Source organism: Eucyclogobius newberryi, unplaced genomic scaffold (assembly GCF_026437365.1).
Source record: "Eucyclogobius newberryi isolate DKJ021-1_F unplaced genomic scaffold, fEucNew1.0.hap1 SCAF_19, whole genome shotgun sequence".
In the NCBI taxonomy this organism is placed as follows: Eukaryota; Metazoa; Chordata; class Actinopteri; order Gobiiformes; family Gobiidae; genus Eucyclogobius; species Eucyclogobius newberryi.
In genome coordinates this window covers 3,732,209-3,755,076 of record NW_027315823.1, presented here as the reverse complement: position 1 = coordinate 3,755,076, position 22,868 = coordinate 3,732,209, and the positions used below count along the sequence as shown (strand labels likewise).

At 47.2% G+C, this 22,868-nt stretch overlaps 2 protein-coding genes across 3 annotated transcripts; one reads left to right on the top strand and one right to left on the bottom strand.

Moving 5' to 3' along the window:
- Positions 1-5,033: 5,033 nt before the first annotated feature.
- LOC140365178 (polyadenylate-binding protein-interacting protein 2-like) lies at positions 5,034-17,642 on the top strand. 2 transcript variants are annotated; one of them, XM_072451444.1, is made up of 4 exons: positions 5,034-5,172; positions 15,318-15,434; positions 15,863-16,069; positions 16,630-17,642. In XM_072451444.1, exons 2-4 carry the CDS (start codon positions 15,324-15,326, stop codon positions 16,693-16,695), a joined length of 384 nt encoding a protein of 127 aa, XP_072307545.1. In that variant the 5' UTR covers positions 5,034-5,172; positions 15,318-15,323; the 3' UTR covers positions 16,696-17,642. The 2 variants fall into 2 exon arrangements, with proteins under 2 accessions (XP_072307545.1, XP_072307546.1); XM_072451445.1 differs by having other exon boundaries at positions 5,043-5,172; positions 15,295-15,434.
- A 152-nt stretch (positions 17,643-17,794) lies between these two features.
- LOC140365179 (exosome complex component RRP40-like) lies at positions 17,795-22,487 on the bottom strand. The gene is made up of 3 exons (XM_072451446.1): positions 22,330-22,487; positions 21,565-21,716; positions 17,795-18,067 (listed from the first exon to the last, which is right to left on the bottom strand). Exons 2-3 carry the CDS (start codon positions 21,669-21,671, stop codon positions 17,860-17,862), a joined length of 315 nt encoding a protein of 104 aa, XP_072307547.1. The 5' UTR covers positions 21,672-21,716; positions 22,330-22,487; the 3' UTR covers positions 17,795-17,859.
- Between the last annotated feature and the right edge of the window lie 381 nt (positions 22,488-22,868).

Below are 22,868 nucleotides of genomic sequence, written 5' to 3'. Positions count from 1 at the left end.
GAGTTAGAATGAATGAAATGTTTAATCCCTGCCACGTACAATACTTATACAGATAAACAGAGCGCTTACCTAAAATGTCCCTATCGAATGTGAAGCGACTTACACGGGCGTAGTCCGGACGCGCCCTGTTTGCACCACCTTCTTCTTCTTCTTGTTGGTTTCCGGCAGGCTGGGCACGGTCAGTGCACTGCTGTCCTCCACTGGTCAACTACCAATACATGTTACAAATCACTTAGAAAGAAGAAGAAAGACTAAATAACTGTTTTTAAAAAAAACTGTCACTGCGCTTACTCCCTCGGGTGGAGCTCCATGCTCTAAGAAAACTCGAAGGGAGAAGTAACTGTATCCCATGTCTATAAGTGTACAAAATAAAGTTGCACTTTCTGTGATAGAGCACACACCACATGACAAACATGGGTGCGTACCTATATTCCTCGGTACCTATGTTCCCCGGCACTGATGTTCCCCATTTTCTATGAACGGGAGAACTACGGTACCAGGAAACAATGGTTCCTGATCATTTAAAAGGTCCCGGTATTCCCCGGGGCCGCTGTGCCCCACACCGAAGAATTGGGGAACATAGTTACCGGGAAACATAGGTATGTGCACATTTACAGATGTCCCACTTTTCCCCATCACTGTGGAAGGTCTGGAGGAGAGCAGGATTTTGCTTGCTGTGGGGATGGAGTTCAGGAGAAGTGTGTGAACTGTGGAGTGGCACATAGTGTCAGACAAAAAGATTGTGTGACAAAGAAGAAAGCAGTGGAGATCGAAAACATCAGAACCGAGTGGAAAAATGTTGTGGAGTTGAGGAGGATTCTTTTATTGTGAAAGAGACAGATTTTTTGTTTTTCATGGTAGTCGTTATTAATTGGAAATCACAAGTCAAGCACATGAGTGAAAAAGTAAATATTACAGTGAAATGTGCGGTCGGATACTCTATATCTCAAACTGTGAGTAAGTAACGTCCTTTTTCTCTCTCTCTCTTTTCTTTCTCCATTTCTTTCCTTTCCTATAGCTCGTATGCTACATTTAGTAATGGTTGTTTTTAAGCCAATCCTTTTTATTACAGACAATAAAGAGGATTATATAAATTCCTTTCTGGACACTCTCAATTTGCCTGTTATTTCAGAAGAACAAAATAAAAAATTAGGAGCTGAAATAACAGTTTTGGAAATACAAGGTGAAATCAAATGGTTAAAGAACAATACATTTCCGGGGGCGATGGGTTCACCTCAGAGTGGTATAAAGCTTTAAAAGACACACTTACCCCTTTCCTTTTGGCTGAGCACTTAAGAAAACTCAGCCCCTCCTAGTGTGAAAGAGGCCATCATATCCCTGATACCAAAAGAAGGGAAGGACCCATTGGACTGTGCCTCATATAGACCTATTTCTATTCAGAATTATGTCCAAAAGAATGGAACAAATACTAACAAATATAATAATTCCTGGACAAATGAGGGATTACACCGACATAATGAATCATATACAAAAACAACAAAACAAAGCCGTAATAATTAGTTCGTACGCTGAGAAGGCTTTTGATTCTGTTAAAGGGCTCGATTCATTTTAAGTGCCCAATAAATTTCAACTCACAATTTGATTATAAAAAAAATATTGGGGCTCTTTACGATTGTCCAACATCAAGAATTAAAATCAATGGTCATCTGACAGGTTCACTGACTATGAAAAGGGCGGTCAGGCAGGGCTGTGCCTGGTCTCCCCTCCTGTTTGCTTCGCATTTGGAACCATTGGCCCAATTTATTAGACAATCAAAAGCAATTCACAGAGTTACAATTGATGGGAAGGTTCGCATGCTATGTTCTACTATATTTGACCAAACCAGAATTTTCCATACTCAATGTAGCACATTTTCTCCAAAAGATTGGTCCAATGTCTGGATACAAAATTAATGTACAAATTATCTCTTACTGTCAACCCCCTCTGACCTTTAGAAATACCTACCCTTTTAAATGGCAAATGGAAATGGAATGGAAAAAAAAATTAACCTTATACTTAAGTCAAAGGATTGAAACTATAAAAATGAATGTTTTGCCCAGATTTCTTTATCTGTTCTAGACTCTTCCCATTTCCATCCTCAACCAGCTGTTTGATGAGTGGAATAAAGCAATCTCAAGATTTATATGGCAAGGGGAGAAAAAAGCGTATCCGATTTAAAACTTCATCATCATCAAAAGAAAAAGGAGGCTGGGGTTTACCTGAAAAGTTACTTTGTTTCAGCTCAAATCAGAGAGCATTGCTGTATTGGTGTGATCCAGAATATGAAGCTCAATGGAAAAATATTGAGAGCGATGTAGTACAGGCTTTATTGGCAGATAAAACATCCATCCATCACTTCCATCCATCTTCTGCCGCTTTATCCGGGGCCGGGTCGCGGGGGCAGCAGTCTGAGCAAGGACTCCCATACTTCCTTCTCCCCAGACACTTCCTCTAACTCCTCCGGGGGGATCCCGAGGCGTTCCCAGGCCAGCTGAGAGACATAGTCTCTCCAGCGTGTCCTGGGTCTTCCCCGGGGCCTCTTCCCGGTGGGACATGCCTGAAACACCTTCCGAGGGAGGCGCCCAGGAGGCATCCGGAACAGATGCCCGAGCCACCTCAGCTGGCTCCTCTCGACGTGGAGGAGCAGCGGCTCTACTCCGAGCTCCCCCCGTGTGGCCAAGCTCCTCACCTTATCTCTAAGGGAGCGCCCAGCCACACGGCGGAGGAAACTCATTTCGACCGCTTGTATCCGCGATCTTGTTCTTTCGGTCACTACCCAAAGCTCATGACCATAGGTGAGGGTAGGAACGTAGACCGACCGGTAAATAGAGAGCTTTGCCTTTCGGCTCAGCTCCCTCTTTACCACAACGGTCCGATGCAGCGACTGCATCACTGCAGCCGCTGCACCGATCCACCTGTCGATCTCACGCTCCATCCTTCCCTCACTCGTGAACAAGACCCCGAGATACTTGAACTCCTCCACTTGGGGCAAGGACTCCCCACCCACCTGAAGAGGGCAAACCACCTTTTTCCGGTCGAGAACCATGGCCTCAGATTTGGAGGTGCTGATTCTCATCCCAGCCGCTTCACACTCGGCTGCAAACCGTCCCAGTGTATGTTGCAGGTCCGGGTTTGATGGAGCCATCAGGACAACATCGTCTGCAAACAGCAGAGATGAGATCCTGTGGTCCCCAAACCGGACACCCTCCGACCCCTGACTGCGCCTAGAAATTCTGTCCATAAAAATTATGAACAGAATCGGTGACAAAGGGCAGCCCTGGTGGAGTCCAACATGCACTGGGAACAGGTCTGACTTACTGCCGGCAATGCGAACACAGCTCCTGCTCCAGTCATACAGGGACAGCCCTGAGCAAAGTGCCCCGGACCCCGTACTCCCGGAGCACCCCCCAAAGGACACCCCGAGGGACACGGTCGAAAGCCTTCTCCAGATCCACAAAGCACATGTGGACTGGTTGGGCAAACTCCCATGAACCCTCGAGCACCCGTATAGAGCTGGTCCAGTGTTCCACGACCGGGACGAAAACCACTCCTACTCCGCTCCTCCTGAATCCGAGGTTCGACTATCGGTCGGATTCTCCTCTCCAGTACCTTGGAATAGACCTTACCCGGGAGGCTGAGGAGTGTGATCCCTCTGTAGTTGGAACACACCCTCCGGTCCCCCTTCTTGAACAGAGGGACCACCACCCCGGTCTGCCAGTCCAGAGGCACGGTCCCCGACCGCCACGAGATGTTGCAGAGACGTGTCAACCAAGACAGTCCTACAACATCCAGATACTTTAGGTACTCAGGGCGGATCTCATCCACCCCCGGAGCCCTGCCACCGAGGAGTTTGCGAACAACTTCAGTGACTTCAGCTTGGGTGATAGATGAGCCAGCCTCCGAGTCCCCGGTCTCTACTTCCTCTTCGGATGACATGACTGAGGGATTAAGGAGATCCTCAAAGTATTCCTTCCACCGTCCAACGACATCCCCAGTCGAGGTCAGCAGGCCTCCACCCGCACCGTAAACGGTGTTGGTGTCTGGAGATCTGGTCGCCGAGGCCTCTGCCGTCGACTGCCGCCCAGATCTCTCTGCACCGGCCCCTTATGGATCCTCCTGCGGGTGGTGGGCCCACGGGAGGGCGGCCCCACGTCGCTCTTTCGGGCTGTGCCCGGCCGGGCCCCGTAAATAAAACTTAATTTTAGGATTCATTTTAAAACTCTTTTATTTACTTTTAAAGCCTTAAATGGTCGTGCCCCTCCTTACCTCTCCGAGCTGCTACACCCCTACATTCCCAGCCGTTCCCTCAGGTCAGCTGACCAGCTACTCCTTGCAGTGCCATGGGCTAAAGGTCAGAGGTGACCGAGCCTTTGCAGTGGCAGCTCCAAAACTGTGGAACAAACTGTCACTCCTCATAAGAAAAGCCTCTTTTTAAATCGCTTCTAAAAACCCATCTGTTTTCTCTGGCTTTTAACACCATGTAGTGTGTTGATTGTATGTTTTATATGTGTTGGGAGGGCAGCACCTTTTTATTTATTTTATTTTGTTTATTTTTATTCCATTGATTTAAGGGTGTTTGTTTGATTTAATTTTCTATTTGATTTTGTTTTTATATCTTATTACTTTTATCCTATTTATGCCTCTGTAGTCTTTTACCTTGCTGTGAAGCACTTTGGAACCCTCGGGTTGTATAAATCGTGCTATATAAATAAAATGGATTGGATTGGATTTGGAGGAAGTTAGGAATCCCTGGGTAAGATCTGTGCTTACAACATGGAAGGAACTGATCAAAACATACAAACTAAACAAAGATGTTCAAATCTTAAACTGGTTTGCTTATGATCAAAGTTTTGTACCAAATAGAACTGACCTGAGATTCAAGGGTAAATGCAGCATTTGGGCTTTCCAATACAGTATGTATAGACGGATAGATATAGATTTCAAATATTTTCCAAAACAGCTGCTGCGTGTGCGCGCTCGCGCTCGCGCTCGTGTGTTTTCTTTTACGTGATGACGTATGAGCGGCCGTTGGACCAATGGCAGCGCAGGGGAGGATGACGTGTGCACTGTAAACAATCAGGACCGACATTACTGCTCTCACGCTCCTGACACCGACACAGCGACACTCGCTCTCTTCTCGGCCTTTTACACTTGACACAACTACTTTTGCAGGTAAATGTTTGTCAGTTTGTGAAATTGCAGCTGAAACTGACATTTACTTGCGTTTGGAACAATTGTTTGGTGAGAAAGTGTTTTAATCAGCGGCGTGATGGCTGTTGTGCTCGTGCTTGTGGAGGACGGAATGAACTGAAGTGGAATCAAACAGATCTGACTGAAATGTGAAGTCAACTTTATTCAATTACTACAGTGGAACGAACATAAAGTTCTAATAAAGGTGTCATAAACACAGATCATTTTGTATGTTACTTAGTAGTAAGCTCAATGTGGAGCCTTTAAAAGTTTGTGAACTAAAACATTCTAAATTGGAGAAGTGGGATTAACCTCAAAATATCACAAAATCCAGGTGGTTTTGTCAAAGCAAAAGCACTCAGACACATGTGGATGTATCAGACATTAGGGCACATTTAACATTTGGAGAAAACAAATTTATTTTATAGAGAATCAGAATTATTTGTATTCTTCTCCAAGTCAGGAAAATGATGTTAATTACAGACATGCAACCAACCAGCAGAAGAAATGAATTAAAAAATATCTATTAGGTAAAATAAAATATCAGTAACACAATAAGGATAAAAGGCCATAAATCTGTCCTTTTAACCTCTCACCCATGTAAAAAAAGGATATTGGGAGCTTGCTGTTGTTCATTGGGCAAATACTGTGTTTAACTTTACCTAGACATGTATTACAGACATTACTACAAATTATTATTTTGTGAAGCTCAAATATAATAACATTATTATTATTATTATTATTATTATTATTATTATTATTATCATTATTATTATTATATACATTTGAGAAAATTATAGACATTAGACATTTTAAACCTAAACATTTAAAATCGTTTTGCAATATTTTTTAAATCTGTGTCTTTTATTCTTTTAATTTTCCTTATTAAAAAGGAAAAGTACATGTAATGTACACCATTTGAAAGGTAACCAAGTCTAGTTTCTGGTGACGTGTAGGTAAGCAATGCACAGGTAAAGGTACTGCAGTTATAAAATATTGATTTTTGGGATTTTTTTCATTTTTTTTTAATAGCTCAAATAGCTCTAGCAAAGACATACTTCATATTAGACACTCCAATTTCACTTAAACAGTTCAATTGCATTTAGTCACTTACGCCTGACCAAAAAGTAAATCCTATTTCACATCCTGCAGCAGCAACTTTTATTGAAACGTTTGACAATTATAATAAGGTATGTGAATTAAAAAGTATTTTGTTTTAGAAGTCCATTTTATTATCATGGAGGTCAATGTGTGGCAATTGCAAAATAACGTTTCCAATCACATAAATTATAATATTTCATTTGGCTATTGTTATGACATGCATACTTGTGTCTGTAGACTGTATAGATTATATAGGGAAAAAGTACACATTTGTTCAACTTTGAGGTTATCTGGGTTGTCAGAATCCTCCCTACAACTAGTGTATTGCAGAAATCCTTAGAAATATAGTAATTAGTGTGTGAAATAGCCCCAAGTATAATTAAATGGTGCATGATGTATTTTTGCTTGTAAACTTGTAATAATGCTCTAATTTACTGAAAAAGTCAAGACAAACACATGTATTCAAACCTGTCAAATGAAGGCTAAAAGTTTCAACTAATTCTGCCATAAAATTATGAAATAGGATGCGGTGACTTGCCACCTCATCCCTCCATATCCCCTCCAGGTGCTAATTAGCATATGGCTTCCCCTGCGCCCCCTGGAGGCCTTACCTTGGAGTGTGACACATTTGACTTTATGAAGCCTCGAGAGAGTATTATATGATTCTAGTGTTTTATGTCAAATCAAAACATGTGGATGTTATTTTGCAGAAAAAACAGTGCCACTCCTGCCTTATATGGTTAGAATTTTTTATTTTTTTTGCTCATTTGATCATAAATTGCTTTATGTTTATGGGAAACAGAGTACTTCAGTTAAAATATGTTGTATATTCATGATCTGATGTTAGCGGTATCTGTGGTGTCTGCTTTGTTAATGATGTTAGCTGTGTTAGTGGTGCTAGCGGTGTTAGTGGTGTTAGCGGTATCTGTGGTGTCTGCTTTGTTAGTGATGTTAGCTGTGTTAGTGGTGCAAGCGGTGTTAGTGGTGTTAGCGGTATCTGTGGTGTCTGCTATGTTAGTGATGTTAGCTGTGTTAGCGGTATCTGTGGTGTCTGCTATGTTAGTGATGTTAGCTTTGTTAGCGGTGTTAGTGCTGTTAGCGGTATCTGTGGTGTCTGCTATGTTAGTGATGTTAGCTGTGTTAGCGGTGCAAGCGGTGTTAGTGGTGTTAGCGGTATCTGTGGTGTCTGTGATGTTAGCGATGTTAGTGATGTTAGTGGTGTTAGTGATGTAGCCGTATCTGTGGTGGAAGAAAAAACGTTGCGCCCGATGCGACTATAAATAAACTCCGCATCCCTGATATGTTAGTGTGTGTTTTATTGATGTGTAATTTATTTGGCTGCCAACATTTTAAGACACAGTAGACACACCGGTCTTTCCTCGTCTTTGTCACAGTGAAGCCAAGCTGTGCAATTACACTTCATTCTATACCATTTTACTTTCAAAATGAGAATAATAGTGCGTTCAAATTTGCGTTGGACGCCCAAGTTGGACGCCTGTACATTTGAAAGCAGACGCCTTGGACGTGCGTCTAGAAAATAAACTCACCAGCAGACGCGCGTCCAAGGCGTCCAAGCGCACACGTGCAGTGGAGTTGTATTGTTTCCCAGTGTTGCTTTCCTCTTGGTCAGATGGCAGACCAGGTGGAGAGAGTGGTTTTGGTGTATTTACTTTACAAAGTCAGAAAACGGAGGGGATCGGCTCAGGGATCGGCTCGGGGGCTTGTCTGGTCCCGCAGATACTTCAGAGGTGAGCAGAGTTTAGTGAATATCATCATTTGCTCCAGAAGCTGCGTCTGGATGATTTTTTTTATCGTGTGGGGCATGGATCTATTACATTATCGGTTTGGGTTTTGTTTTGGGTCTTCCTCCTGGTAGTGAAATGCGTAGGTACGTCACTGGAGCGTAATCTCTGATTGGTTGCTGCGCCACGTCGGCTGCAAAAATGTTCAGCTATGTCCAACTTTCTGCGCCGTTTGATCGTTGGTTCAAAGCGTTCGACAATCAAACGCCCCCAACATGCTGTGTCCGATGCCCAAAACGCAGGAGTTGTCCCGCAAAAACGCTCAAAACGCAGCGCAAAAACGTTGGGCGCCCAAGACGCGCGTCCACACAGACTTTGAATGTAAACAGGACGCTTTGACGCTGCTGAGTGAACGGCATTACATTTCAAAATGGGGTCACACGCGTCCCCGCAGGCATCGCACTGCGCCCCCTCGCTATTTGAGAAGGATTGCCATAGAGACAGGTGCTCCAGTCCACGTGTCCCCATAGAAACAGGTGCTCCAGTCCACGTGTCCCCATAGAAACAGGTGCTCCAGTCCACGTGTCCCCATAGAGACTGGGGCTCCAGTCCACGTGTCCCCATAGAAACAGGTGCTCCAGTCCACGTGTCCCCATAGAGACAGGGGCTCCAGTCCACGTGTCCCCATAGAGACAGGTGTTCCAGTCCACGTGTCCCCCATAGAGACAGGTGCTCCAGTCCACGTGTCCCCATAGAGACAGGTGCTCCAGTCCACGTGTCCCCATAGAGACAGGTGTTCCAGTCCACGTGTCCGCATAGAAACAGGTGCTCCAGTCCACGTGTCCCCATAGAGACAGGTGTTCCAGTCCACGTGTCCCCATAGAGACAGGTGTTCCAGTCCACGTGTCCCCCATAGAGACAGGTGCTCCAGTCCACGTGTCCCCATAGAGACAGGTGCTCCAGTCCACGTGTCCCCATAGAGACAGGTGCTCCAGTCCACGTGTCCCCATAGAGACAGGTGTTCCAGTCCACGTGTCCCCATAGAGACAGGTGCTCCAGTCCACGTGTCCCCATAGAGACAGGTGCTCCAGTCCACGTGTCCCCATAGAGACAGGTGCTCCAGTCCACGTGTCCCCATAGAGACAGGTGCTCCAGTCCACGTGTCCCCATAGAGACAGGTGCTCCAGTCCACGTGTCCCCATAGAGACAGGTGCTCCAGTCCACGTGTCCCCATAGAGACAGGGGCTCCAGTCCACGTGTCCCCATAGAGACAGGTGCTCCAGTCCACGTGTCCCCATAGAGACAGGGGCTCCAGTCCACGTGTCCCCATAGAGACAGGGGCTCCAGTCCACGTGTCCCCATAGAGACAGGTGCTCCAGTCCACGTGTCCCCATAGAGACAGGTGCTCCAGTCCACGTGTCCCCATAGAGACAGGTGCTCCAGTCCACGTGTCCCCATAGAGACAGGTGCTCCAGTCCACGTGTCCCCATAGAGACAGGTGCTCCAGTCCACGTGTCCCCATAGAGACAGGTGCTCCAGTCCACGTGTCCCCATAGAGACAGGTGCTCCAGTCCACGTGTCCCCATAGAGACAGGTGCTCCAGTCCACGTGTCCCCATAGAGACAGGTGCTCCAGTCCACGTGTCCCCATAGAGACAGGTGCTCCAGTCCACGTGTCCCCATAGAGACAGGGGCTCCAGTCCACGTGTCCCCATAGAGACAGGGGCTCCAGTCCACGTGTCCCCATAGAGACAGGTGTTCCAGTCCACGTGTCCCCATAGAGACAGGGGCTCCAGAACATGGCTGAAAACCAAGACCAAATAAGGGAGCAGATATATTTTAGAGCTCAATATTAATGTGGAACTTTTCTTTGTAATAACAGGGAAACCTTTCCATAAGTATTGTATATAACTGTCTTAATATGTAGAAGGCCATGTAATTAATATCTACCACTTAATAATGATACTAACTAACTAAACTATTTAGTGTTTTATATTGCTAATTGTTCGGGCCGAGCCCCAGCAGGGCGTAGGCGTAGGGCCTTCGGCAGCGTTGCAACTTGGTATCCACGTGCCTCTGGCACAACCGGTGAATATGCCCATGCCCAAGGCATGGATCATGCATACTTACTCCTGCCATGACAAATGTATGTAAAGTGTGTGTCAGCGTGAAGAACTCTTATCCATCAGAACCACAACTCCTCATAAAACAACATAAAACAATAAACAATTATAAAACAACCTATGTGTGAATCTGAATCTGAAACACGAGAAAACAAAAAGGGGGGAGGGGTCTGTGATGAAATAATGTAATAAGGATGTCTCCTTTAAAATGGAGCTAAAATGCACTGCCAAAGTTTTATTGATGATTTTACTGAGATGTTTCAGTCGTATGCACAGACTTTGATGGTTTGGTCATTACAGGTGGTTTCAATGTGCATGTTGAAATCACCTGTAATGACAGAAACGCTAAAGAGCTTGATGCTGTCCTTGACATATTCAGGCTTACTCAGCAGGTGAGAGGCCCCACCCACAGCAGAGTGGCCCCACCCACAGCAGAGTGGCCCCACCCACAGCAGAGTGGCCCCACCCACAGCAGAGTGGCCCCACCCACAGTAGAGGGCACACTCTAGATCTCATAATTACAAAGGGGGTAAATATTTCAAATGTCAACTTGGTCGATGCTGCTCTGTCTGATCATTTCTGTGTCTTCTTTGACCTGTCTGTTTCTCCCAAACCACCAGCTGGTCCTGCAGCTGTTCTGAGGCTGGTCCTGCAGCTGTTCAGAGGAGACACATAAATGATGGCACAGGTGCACTGTTTATGGAAATGATAAACTTTGAAAATGTCTCATGTTCTAATGTAAATGCTTTGTTGAACTCATGTTGAACATCTAGTGTTTTGAATGTTCTGGACACCATCGCCCCTATGAAGGCTAAAGTGGTTAAAAATAAGCAGAAGGCGCCGTGGAGAAATGATGATTGGGTCAGGTTTTAGACCTCATCACAGCACTGAAACTGCTCTTGTCAAGGTGATAAATGACAACCGCCTGAACACTGACACGGGCAAAGACTGTCTTAATTCTGTTAGATCTTTAAGATAAGATAAGATAATCCTTTAATATCCACACAAGGGGAAATTTCGTTGTTACAACGCAGTAGAAACAGGAGGAAAGGACAGATTATAGGAAGTTTTAATAGAACTCTTTTGAACAAAAACAAAAAAAACTCTTATTAACAAAAACTCCTCTCCTATCTTAATATGGGGGGGAATAAAATAAAATAGGGGGGGAATAAAATAAAATAGGAAAATAAAAATAAAAAGATAAAAATAAGATAATAATAATAAGATAATGATAATAGAATAAAATAAAAATAAAATAAAGTAAAAATAGCTAGCACAAGACTAGGTAATACTATTAGCAGGTAAGTAAACCGAATAAAAACAAAATAGAACACTCTTATTTACAGGTATTGCACGTGGTTAATTCAGTATTGCACATGAATATGATGGTATTGCACATGGTTACATCAGTATTGCACATGTTCAGGGCTAGCAGTGTTTGTTGTAGAGTCTGAGTGCTGCTTTTGACACTGTCGATCACGGGATCCTCTTACAGAAACTAGAGGACTGGGTGGGCATCACTGGCACTGCCAAATTGGTAACTGTGTATCAGACCACATGCCCTTGACCTGTGGGATGGCCCAAGGGTCAATCCTGGGATTCACTCTGTCACTGCATCCAATAGATCAGTTTGTGGAGCAAAACAACTTTCTCCAGCTGAACTCAGACAAGACTGAAATCATCGTCTTTGACCCAAAGAAACAAAGAGAAAGTGTTAGCGTCACCTCCAGAGTCTCGCTCTAAAACCTACAAACCAAGTGAGAAATCTGGGGGTAATAATGGACTCTTTTTTACCAAAAATATAGTGTCTAAACCAGATTTGGAGAGACTTATCCATGTGTTTGTCTCCAGTAGATTAGACTGTAACGGCCTGCTCACTGGTCTCTCCAAACGAGCTGTAAAACAGCTGCAGTTCATCCAGAACGCTGCTGCTCGGGTCCTGACTAGAACCAGGAAGTATGATCACATTAGTCCTGTTCTCAGGTCTCTGCACTGGCTCCTGTGGCTCAGAGAATAGACTTTAAAGCAGCTCTGCTTGTGTACAAGTCTCTCCATGACCTAGCACCAAAGTACATCTCAGACATGTTAGTGCCATATGAACCATCTCAGACTCTGAGGACCTCAGGGACCGGCCTCCTACTGGTGCCAGAGTCAGGGCTAAACATGGACCGGCCTCCTACTGGTGCCAGAGTCAGGACTAAACATGGACCGGCCTCCTGCTGGTGCCAGAGTCAGGACTAAACATGGACCGGCCTCCTCCTGGTGCCAGAGTCAGGACTAAACATGGACCGGCCTCCTGCTGGTGCCAGAGTCAGGACTAAACATGGACCGGCCTCCTGCTGGTGCCAGAGTCAGGACTAAACATGGACCGGCCTCCTTCTGGTGCCAGAGTCAGGACTAAACATGGACCGGCCTCCTGCTGGTGCCAGAATCAGGACTAAACATGGACCGGCCTCCTGCTGGTGCCAGAGTCAGGACTAAACATGGACCGGCCTCCTGCTGGTGCCAGAGTCAGGACTAAACATGGACCGGCCTCCTGCTGGTGCCAGAGTCAGGACTAAACATGGACCGGCCTCCTGCTGGTGCCAGAGTCAGGACTAAACATGGACCGGCCTCCTGCTGGTGCCAGAGTCAGGGCTAAACATGGACCGGCCCCCTGCTGGTGCCAGAGTCAGGACTAAACATGGACCGGCCTCCTGCTGGTGCCAGAGTCAGGACAAAACATGGACCGGCCTCCTGCTGGTGCCAGAGTCAGGACTAAACATGGACCGGCCTCCTGCTGGTGCCAGAGTCAGGACTAAACTTGGGCCGGCCTCCTGCAGGTGCCAGAGTCAGGGCTAAACATGGACCGGCCTCCTGCTGGTGCCAGAGTCAGGACTAAACATGGACCGGCCTCCTGCTGGTGCCAGAGTCAGGACTAAACATGGACCGGCCTCCTGCTGGTGCCAGAGTCAGGACTAAACATGGACCGGCCTCCTGCTGGTGCCAGAGTCAGGACTAAACATGGACCGGCCTCCTGCTGGTGCCAGAGTCAGGACTAAACATGGACCGGCCTCCTGCTGGTGCCAGAGTCAGGACTAAACATGGACCGGCCTCCTGCTGGTGCCAGAGTCAGGACTAAACATGGACTGGCCTCCTGCTGGTGCCAGAGTCAGGACTAAACATGGACCGGCCTCCTGCTGGTGCCAGAGTCAGGACTAAACATGGACCGGCCTCCTGCTGGTGCCAGAGTCAGGACTAAACATGGGCCGGCCTCCTGCAGGTGCCAGAGTCAGGACTAAACATGGACCGGCCTCCTGCTGGTGCCAGAGTCAGGACTAAACATGGACCGGCCTCCTGCTGGTGCCAGAGTCAGGACTAAACATGGACCGGCCTCCTGCTGGTGCCAGAGTCAGGACTAAACATGGACCGGCCTCCTGCTGGTGCCAGAGTCAGGACTAAACATGGACTGGCCTCCTGCTGGTGCCAGAGTCAGGACTAAACATGGACCGGCCTCCTGCTGGTGCCAGAGTCAGGACTAAACATGGACCGGCCTCCTGCTGGTGCCAGAGTCAGGACTAAACATGGACCGGCCTCCTTCTGGTGCCAGAGTCAGGACTAAACATGGACCGGCCTCCTGCTGGTGCCAGAGTCAGGACTAAACATGGACCGGCCTCCTGCTGGTGCCAGAGTCAGGACTAAACATGGGCCGGCCTCCTGCAGGTGCCAGAGTCAGGGCTAAACATGGACCGGCCTCCTGCTGGTGCCAGAGTCAGGACTAAACATGGACCGGCCTCCTGCTGGTGCCAGAGTCAGGACTAAACATGGACCGGCCTCCTGCTGGTGCCAGAGTCAGGACTAAACATGGACCGGCCTCCTGCTGGTGCCAGAGTCAGGACTAAACATGGACCGGCCTCCTGCTGGTGCCAGAGTCAGGACTAAACATGGACCGGCCTCCTGCTGGTGCCAGAGTCAGGACTAAACATGGACCGGCCTCCTGCTGGTGCCAGAGTCAGGACTAAACATGGACCGGCCTCCTTCTGGTGCCAGAGTCAGGACTAAACATGGACCGGCCTCCTGCTGGTGCCAGAGTCAGGACTAAACATGGACCGGCCTCCTTCTGGTGCCAGAGTCAGGACTAAACATGGACCGGCCTCCTGCTGGTGCCAGAGTCAGGACTAAACATGGACCGGCCTCCTGCTGGTGCCAGAGTCAGGACTAAACATGGACCGGCCTCCTTCTGGTGCCAGAGTCAGGACTAAACATGGACCGGCCTCCTGCTGGTGCCAGAGTCAGGGCTAAACATGGACCGGCCTCCTGCTGGTGCCAGAGTCAGGACTAAACATGGACCGGCCTCCTGCTGGTGCCAGAGTCAGGACTAAACATGGACCGGCCTCCTGCTGGTGCCAGAGTCAGGACTAAACATGGACCGGCCTCCTGCTGGTGCCAGAGTCAGGACTAAACATGGACTGGCCTCCTGCTGGTGCCAGAGTCAGGACTAAACATGGACCGGCCTCCTGCTGGTGCCAGAGTCAGGACTAAACATGGACCGGCCTCCTGCTGGTGCCAGAGTCAGGACTAAACATGGACCGGCCTCCTTCTGGTGCCAGAGTCAGGACTAAACATGGACCGGCCTCCTGCTGGTGCCAGAGTCAGGACTAAACATGGACCGGCCTCCTTCTGGTGCCAGAGTCAGGACTAAACATGGACCGGCCTCCTGCTGGTGCCAGAGTCAGGACTAAACATGGACCGGCCTCCTGCTGGTGCCAGAGTCAGAGACTGAAATGATTTTCTTTGCACTCTTCTCTTTTAAGTCTGAATCTGTCTTTGAGATTTTAATGCATTTTCTTCTTTTGTGATGCTCTTTGAATTGCCCTGTGTACAAATTGTAATCTACAATTAAACTTGCCGTGCCTATTGACAAAAATGAATAACCAATACATCTGTTAAAATATCTTGGGCAATGTTTTTGTAATTCAAACCCTGAATGGATTGTAAAACAAATATCACTATAATTTGATCATAATCACACAACTACTGTTGTAGTAGCATTATATAGTCTGAAGTAATGAAAAGTCAGGTCAGGGGCACGTCAGCGACAGTAATTGCAAAACTTGCTTGTTACCGGACTCTTTGGACTCTTTGATTGTTCATTGAAAGGATGGCTTGTGATTGGTTGTCAGGTGAGGATGACCATCAGTAACCACATCCCTCTGTGTGAACCACTGATTCTGGTGGTGGAGGAGAACCCCTTCGCTGACTACATGTGGATGGAGAACGAGGAGGAGTTCGACAGACAAGTAACCACAATATAACATCTGCTCCTCTCCTCCTCTGACCCTCTCTGCTCCTCTGACCCTCTCCTCCTCTGACCCTCTCCTTTTCTCCTCTGACCCTCTCCTCTCCTCCTCTGACCTTCTCCTTTTCTCCTCTGACCCTCTCCTTTTCTCCTCTGACCCTCTCCTCTCCTCCTCTGACCTTCTCCTTTTCTCCTCTGACCCTCTCCTTTTCTCCTCTGACCCTCTCCTCTCCTCCTCTGCTCCCCTGGCCCTCTCCTCCTCTGACCCTCTCCTCTGCTCCTCTCCTCTGCTCCTCTGACCCTCTCCTCTCCTCCTCTGACCCTCTCCCCTGCTCCTCAGACCATCTCCTCCTCTGACCCTCTCCTCTCCTCCTCTGACCCTCTCTGCTGCTGGTCGAGTCCTGGTTCAGCTCTCGTTCTCACTTGCAGGTGGAGGAGGAGTTGTTGGAGCAGGACTTTATCGAGTCCTGTTTTAACCAGATGGAGGAGGAGGAGCAATGGGAGTGGTTCATTCCGTCAAGAGATCTACCTCAGGACCCTAAGCACAGCGCCCCCTACAGCCTGACGAACAGCTGGACCCAGACAGAGGAGCACCACAGCGCTCCCCTGTCCCTGTCCTGTCCTGCAGACATTATGGTGAGATACACTTAAGTCTTTAGGACTAGAGCAGCTTTTCCACTGCACATCACAGTGGAACGTCAGAGGAGAATGAAATGTCATTTTCTTAATACAAATGTATGGTCGTGGTCATATTTTGATAATGATAATTGTCATCTGGACTATACAGACCCTACAACACATATGAAAAGACCTTTTATAACAATGGCAAGGCAAGTTTATTTATAGTGCACAATTTGTCCTCAACACAACTGGAAAAAACATTAAAATCCCAAAGACATGACAGAAATCACAAAACCTTCATTTCTATTCATTAAATTTGACATGAATCATACATTTAGTCCGTGCTTAGTGATCCTCCAGATGGAAAACCTGATCTACTGGCCCACACTGGCAGACATTGGCAGCGTGACAGGCGTCTCCAGCACAGGGCACATCAGTGGTATTACGAAATCAAACTATAATAAAAAAAATTTCATTTGTAAATATAAAGTGTGTACCTATTTTGACCCGGGACAGTCCTGGTTGTGTTCTGTACCTCGTCCTGGTTTAAGACCTCACGGGAACTCTGTCCTCAGCTCCAGTCCAGTCTGAACCCCAACGCTAAAGAGTTCACTCCAGGCATCCAGAGCCACGTCATGTGACCCCACAGCGCCTGACTCCGGACGGACCCGAGACCAGGGATCGGACATCACCGTGGTTACCTACTGTCACTCTCATACGGCCCCAGCTTGTGACTGACCAGGATGTGCACTCACTTCAACTTGACTTATTGTTTTGTACTTCTTGCTTTCTATCGTCCGTCATTCTAATGTGGAAAAGTCAGGAATAGCTGGTAATTGGTTGTTAATATATGAAAATGGTTAATATTTATTGGAAATATCCCCGGGGCTGGCAATATTGACAGAAATAAATAGCTATTTTATCATTTTGAATTAATTGTATCCCTAGAAATTCAGAAGACTGAAGGAATATATCACATTGGACTGTAAATGATAAATGAACCCTAAAAGTGCAGAAATGACTTTAGATGCTGAGTTTGTTTAATTTTTGCTTTAAGTCGAACAATTAGCTTGTTGCCATGGGAACCGTTAGCCTGACCCTGGTCTGTGTCCCTGCTGTTTGGGGGGAGAAGGACGCGTTTTGCCAAAGTTCTGCTTGAATTCATTTGTGTTTGAGACTCTGAGCCACTGCTTCTACTGCTGGTTTTTTAAATGTTCTTGCAATGTTACAATAGTTCAGAACACGTTTAAGAAAAAGCATTAAATGTATAATGTCCACTGTAGCTAAATTATTTGAGGCGGTTTCCCGGCTCTGGTTTAGAAGTTGGACCAGAGCGAGTTCAGTCCAGGCTTGAGATGTTTCTCCTTTTTTATGCCTTAATATTTCTGCAATTATTTTCTTTTATTATTCTAGACTGAAATGTTATTTTTATTAAACCTGTTCTGAAGTCGCCTGTTTGTCCAGAAGGTGGCACTAGAGTCCTGTTCTGTTTGCACGCTTTCTGAAGTCTATTAGCATTTTACACAACGCACTGGTCGAACAAAAAAATTATCAAATCTATGTAAAAAAATATATTTTTCCTTATATTTGAAATAAATGTTTATGCAGAAAACACATTGGAAATTTCACATTTTATTTCAAAACGTAGAAAAATAGTTTACACTCACACAGCATTTAGATATTTAGAGTCCACGCTCGGTCTGCAGTCCAGAAGCTTTGTTCCGGTTCTCGTCAGGTTTGTGTGAGCGTGAAAACAAAGGATTTCAGTTCGACTTGGACATGGTTTAGTCCCGGTTTGGCCCGCGTCATAGCGCCCCCTGCTTGACCTTCTGGAACAGCGCCCTCCTCTGGTCAGGGCTCAGGTGCTCGCAGCTCTGGAGCAGGTTGGTGAGGATGAGGGTTTGCTGGACGCTGGAGGCTTTGACCCACACTCGGCCGTTCAGACCCAGGACCATCTCCGACGGAAAGAGTCCGGACAGGTCGGTCATGAGCTCGCTGCCGGGGGCCAGGAGTCTGCCGGGTCAGAGAAGGGTCAAGGGTCAGAGTGGTGTCATTTATAGTTTGAAAACCACACAGAGAAGCCACAATGTGAAACATGCACAGGTCAGTGTGAAAGTCACCCACAGAAATGATGGACGGAAGTGACTAATCAGCACCAAGAAACATTTGACAGTGTGAAATGAACAAGCTAAAAATCTAGTCAAGTGCTCAATCAAAGTAGAAGTGTTTGGAGCAGAGGTCAGAAGATGATATTTGACCATTTTGTATGTTAAACTGTAATTATTAAACGTAATGGAGGAAAATAATGTTGGAAGCGATGCACATTTTCTCATTTGTATCATGATGATAAATGTAATAACACAATTGGGACGGGGGGACAATGCGGGACGTTTGAGGCTGAGGTACACTTTATGATCCCTGCATCCTGAGAAAGTGGAGCGGTTGTCGTAGCATCCAAATCCAGGAGTGAAAAACACGACTCGTGGCTGTTCTGGCTCAATACTGAGTCTGAACACGTATGAATGACCATGTGAGATTTCACTTTCTCTTTAATATGAGCAAACAAAACAACATTCACTGTAAGGATCATCTCAAAATAGGTTCAAGCTGAAAAAGACTACATTTGGACCCCCTCCCCCCCTCAAAAACAAATATTTCTGGCATCACATAAAATTAAAAAGAAACATTAAAACATAACAACTTAACAGTCATCACTTGAAAACTCGCTCTCAAATAAACTCTCAAAACTTCATACAGTATGAAGTATTCTGTCCATCTGTGAATATGTCTTGTCGTTCACAATCGGGAATTTCACTTGCTGCAGTGCGACGTCCGTTGATAAAACGATGGTAGTTTGATAGACTCTGCTCACCTCTAGTCCCTGAACATCCTTTGGTATTTTTATCAGAAGTTATGAACTCTCCATATAATGTCACCAGCACTAGCACCAGCAACATGCACCAGCACCATGCACCAGCAACATGCACCAGCAACATGCACCAGCACCATGCACCAGCAACATGCACCAGCAACATGCACCAGCAACATGCACCAGCAACATGCACCAGCAACATGCACCAGCACCATGCACCAGCAACATGCACCAGCAACATGCACCAGCAACATGCACCAGCAACATGCACCAGCAACATGCACCATGCACCAGCAACATGCACCAGCAACATGCACCAGCACCATGCACCAGCAACATGCACCAGCACCATGCACCAGCAACATGCACCATGCAACATGCACCAGCAACATGCACCAGCAACATGCACCAGCAACATGCACCAGCAACAACATGCACCAGCAACATGCACCAGCAACATGCACCAGCAACATGCACCAGCAACATGCACCAGCAACATGCACCAGCAACATGCACCATGCACCAGCAACATGCACCAGCAACATGCACCAGCAACATGCACCAGCAACATGCACCATGCACCAGCAACATGCACCAGCAACATGCACCAGCAACATGCACCAGCAACATGCACCATGCACCAGCAACATGCACCAGCAACATGCACCAGCAACATGCACCAGCAACATGCACCAGCAACATGCACCAGCACCATGCACCAGCAACATGCACCAGCAACATGCACCAGCAACATGCACCATGCACCAGCAACATGCACCAGCAACATGCACCAGCAACATGCACCAGCAACATGCACCAGCAACATGCACCAGCAACATGCACCAGCACCATGCACCAGCAACATGCACCAGCACCATGCACCAGCAACATGCACCAGCACCATGCACCAGCACCATGCACCAGCAACATGCACCAGCAACATGCACCAGCAACATGCACCAGCACCATGCACCAGCACCATGCACCAGCACCATGCACCAGCAACATGCACCATGCACCAGCAACATGCACCAGCAACATGCACCAGCAACATGCACCAGCAACATGCACCAGCAACATGCACCAGCAACATGCACCAGCAACATGCACCATGCACCAGCAACATGCACCAGCAACATGCACTATGCACCAGCAACATGCACCAGCAACATGCACCAGCAACATGCACCAGCAACATGCACCAGCAACATGCAACATGCACCAGCAACATGCACCAGCAACATGCACCAGCAACATGCACCATGCACCAGCAACATGCACCAGCAACATGCACCAGCAACATGCACCATGCACCAGCAACATGCACCAGCAACATGCACCAGCAACATGCACCAGCAACATGCACCAGCAACATGCACCATGCACCAGCAACATGCACCAGCAACATGCACCAGCAACATGCACCAGCAACAACATGCACCAGCAACATGCACCATCAACATGCACCATCAACATGCACCATGCACCATGCACCAGCAACATGCACCAGCAACATGCACCAGCAACATGCACCAGCAACATGCACCAGCAACATGCACCAGCACCATGCACCAGCAACATGCACCAGCAACATGCACTATGCACCAGCAACATGCACCAGCAACATGCACCAGCAACATGCACCAGCAACATGCACCAGCAACATGCACCAGCAACATGCACCAGCAACATGCACCAGCAACATGCACCATGCACCATGCACCAGCAACATGCACCAGCAACATGCACCAGCAACATGCACCAGCAACAACATGCACCAGCAACATGCACCAGCAACATGCACCAGCAACATGCACCAGCAACATGCACCAGCAACATGCACCAGCAACATGCACCATGCACCAGCAACATGCACCAGCAACATGCACCATGCACCAGCAACATGCACCAGCAACATGCACCAGCAACATGCACCAGCAACAACATGCACCAGCAACAACATGCACCAGCAACATGCACCAGCAACATGCACCAGCAACATGCACCAGCAACATGCACCATGCACCAGCAACATGCACCATCAACATGCACCAGCAACATGCACCATGCACCATGCACCAGCAACATGCACCAGCAACATGCACCAGCAACATGCACCAGCAACATGCACCAGCAACATGCACCAGCAACATGCACCAGCAACATGCACCAGCAACAACATGCACCAGCAACATGCACCAGCAACATGCACCAGCAACATGCACCAGCAACATGCACCAGCAACATGCACCATGCACCAGCAACATGCACCATCAACATGCACCAGCAACATGCACCATGCACCATGCACCAGCAACATGCACCAGCAACATGCACCAGCAACATGCACCAGCAACATGCACACTCAACTCACTCAACCAGGAAGTCATTTAAACAATGTTTCTGATGTGTTGATGTTGGCCTGATGCTCGTTGCGAAAGTTTTAGCATTTCAAAACAATTACTGCCACAACGATGTATTGAAGCTTCAAAGCAACAAAAAAACTAAATGTGTCACAAACGGTCTACATATCAATAAAAAAATCTAAATTAGTGACGTTTTGCAGGACGGATTAAAATGTGTGTGGCCGTGTTTGACCTTCAGTGTGAATGGTGGTGTTGTTTTGAGGCGCTCTCACCTGCGCACCAGTCCCAGAGACACTTTGACCATAAGCCCTCCAGAACCAAACACGCCCAGTCCATTAGCACGGCCGGCCCCGTCGATACACACCAGCTCAGGTTCCATGTCTTTGTTTGCCACCAGGAACTGAGCGTACACCAGATCTCCAACCTGGAACCAGAGGAACACAGGGCTGAAGCCGTGCTGGAGCTGCACAACAGGCACGCGTTCATTTACAGCACAGCACAGCATTTGGAAGGATGTTCAGTGGTTTAATCAATGTTTTAATGCATTTAGACTTCAGCCTTGAACCGGCTCATCACATCCCAGAACACGATCTGTACGTCTCAAGATTACTTCTGTAAAATCAAATTAAAGATCGAGGTGACCCATCAAGGGGCTGTTGTTCTCTAGAAATAAAGAGAAGGTGTGAATGTGCACGTTTCCCCATCAGGTCGTCCGTCACCGCGGGCAACAGTCGCCGTGTGGTTATGGAGAGCAGAGGGCGATGGGCAGCGCGGGATGCGGCGCTCACCTTTGTGGAAGAAAAATAAACTCTTCGACTCCAATCTTTTAATGTAAACATTGATCTACTTTTCTAGGGACTGGAAACTGGATGGAAGACTTTCCCAGGTTTTTCATGACTTTACGAAACCCAGCAAATAAACCCAAACATAAGTCACACATGCTTTGTAGAACCAGAGACAGAGGTCATGTCCGTCCAGGTCAGAGTTCATCCAGCTTCACATTAGTGAGAGTGACAGGAGTATGAGGACGTCCTCACCTGCACGTTGGGCCTGTTCCTCTTGGTGGCGCTCTCAAAGGACAGGTAGGACAGAGAGGCCAGCTCGCTTGCGCCCACGTCCACTTTGAACACGTCTCCAGACTTCGCCGTGACGATTCCGATCACACACTCGCCCTTCGCCGGGACGTACTATGGGAAACAGAGACAGTTGAGAGACAGTCCCTCCGACCTGTCCCGGAGCTTCGACTGCTCAAATATATTCTAATTAATTGTTAAAGCCCTAAATCAAGTATTTATTCTTTGGAGGTGTAAAGCCCTGTGGTGTGACATGCTTAGAAAACATGTTTTTTAAAAAGTTTAACGATTTTTTTTTTTAAATTGAAATATTTAAACCTGAGCGTTTTTTTGACGTTCCATCTTGAGTAGAGTTTCCCTACACATGGAGCTGGACAGTGGTTACATTAGGTTACCATGGCGACGAGCTCTACCCTTGGGCTCAGGCCCCTGCACTTGTTTGTTATTTTAAAGGTTGGCCGGGGTATAAATGGAAAATTAAACTTAAAAAAACACATCAAATA

Coding starts and splice junctions, on each gene's coding strand:
- LOC140365178 (XM_072451444.1), top strand. CDS start 15,324: ATGACCATCAGTAACCACATCCCTCTGTGTGAACCACTGATTCTGGTG. Junction 15,435..15,862: donor AGGAGGAGTTCGACAGACAA/GTAACCACAATA, acceptor TCTCACTTGCAG/GTGGAGGAGGAGTTGTTGGA. Junction 16,070..16,629: donor CCTGTCCTGCAGACATTATG/GTGAGATACACT, acceptor CTCTGTCCTCAG/CTCCAGTCCAGTCTGAACCC.
- LOC140365179 (XM_072451446.1), bottom strand. CDS start 21,671: ATGGAACCTGAGCTGGTGTGTATCGACGGGGCCGGCCGTGCTAATGGA. Junction 18,068..21,564: donor TCTCTGGGACTGGTGCGCAG/GTGAGAGCGCCT, acceptor CTGACCCGGCAG/ACTCCTGGCCCCCGGCAGCG.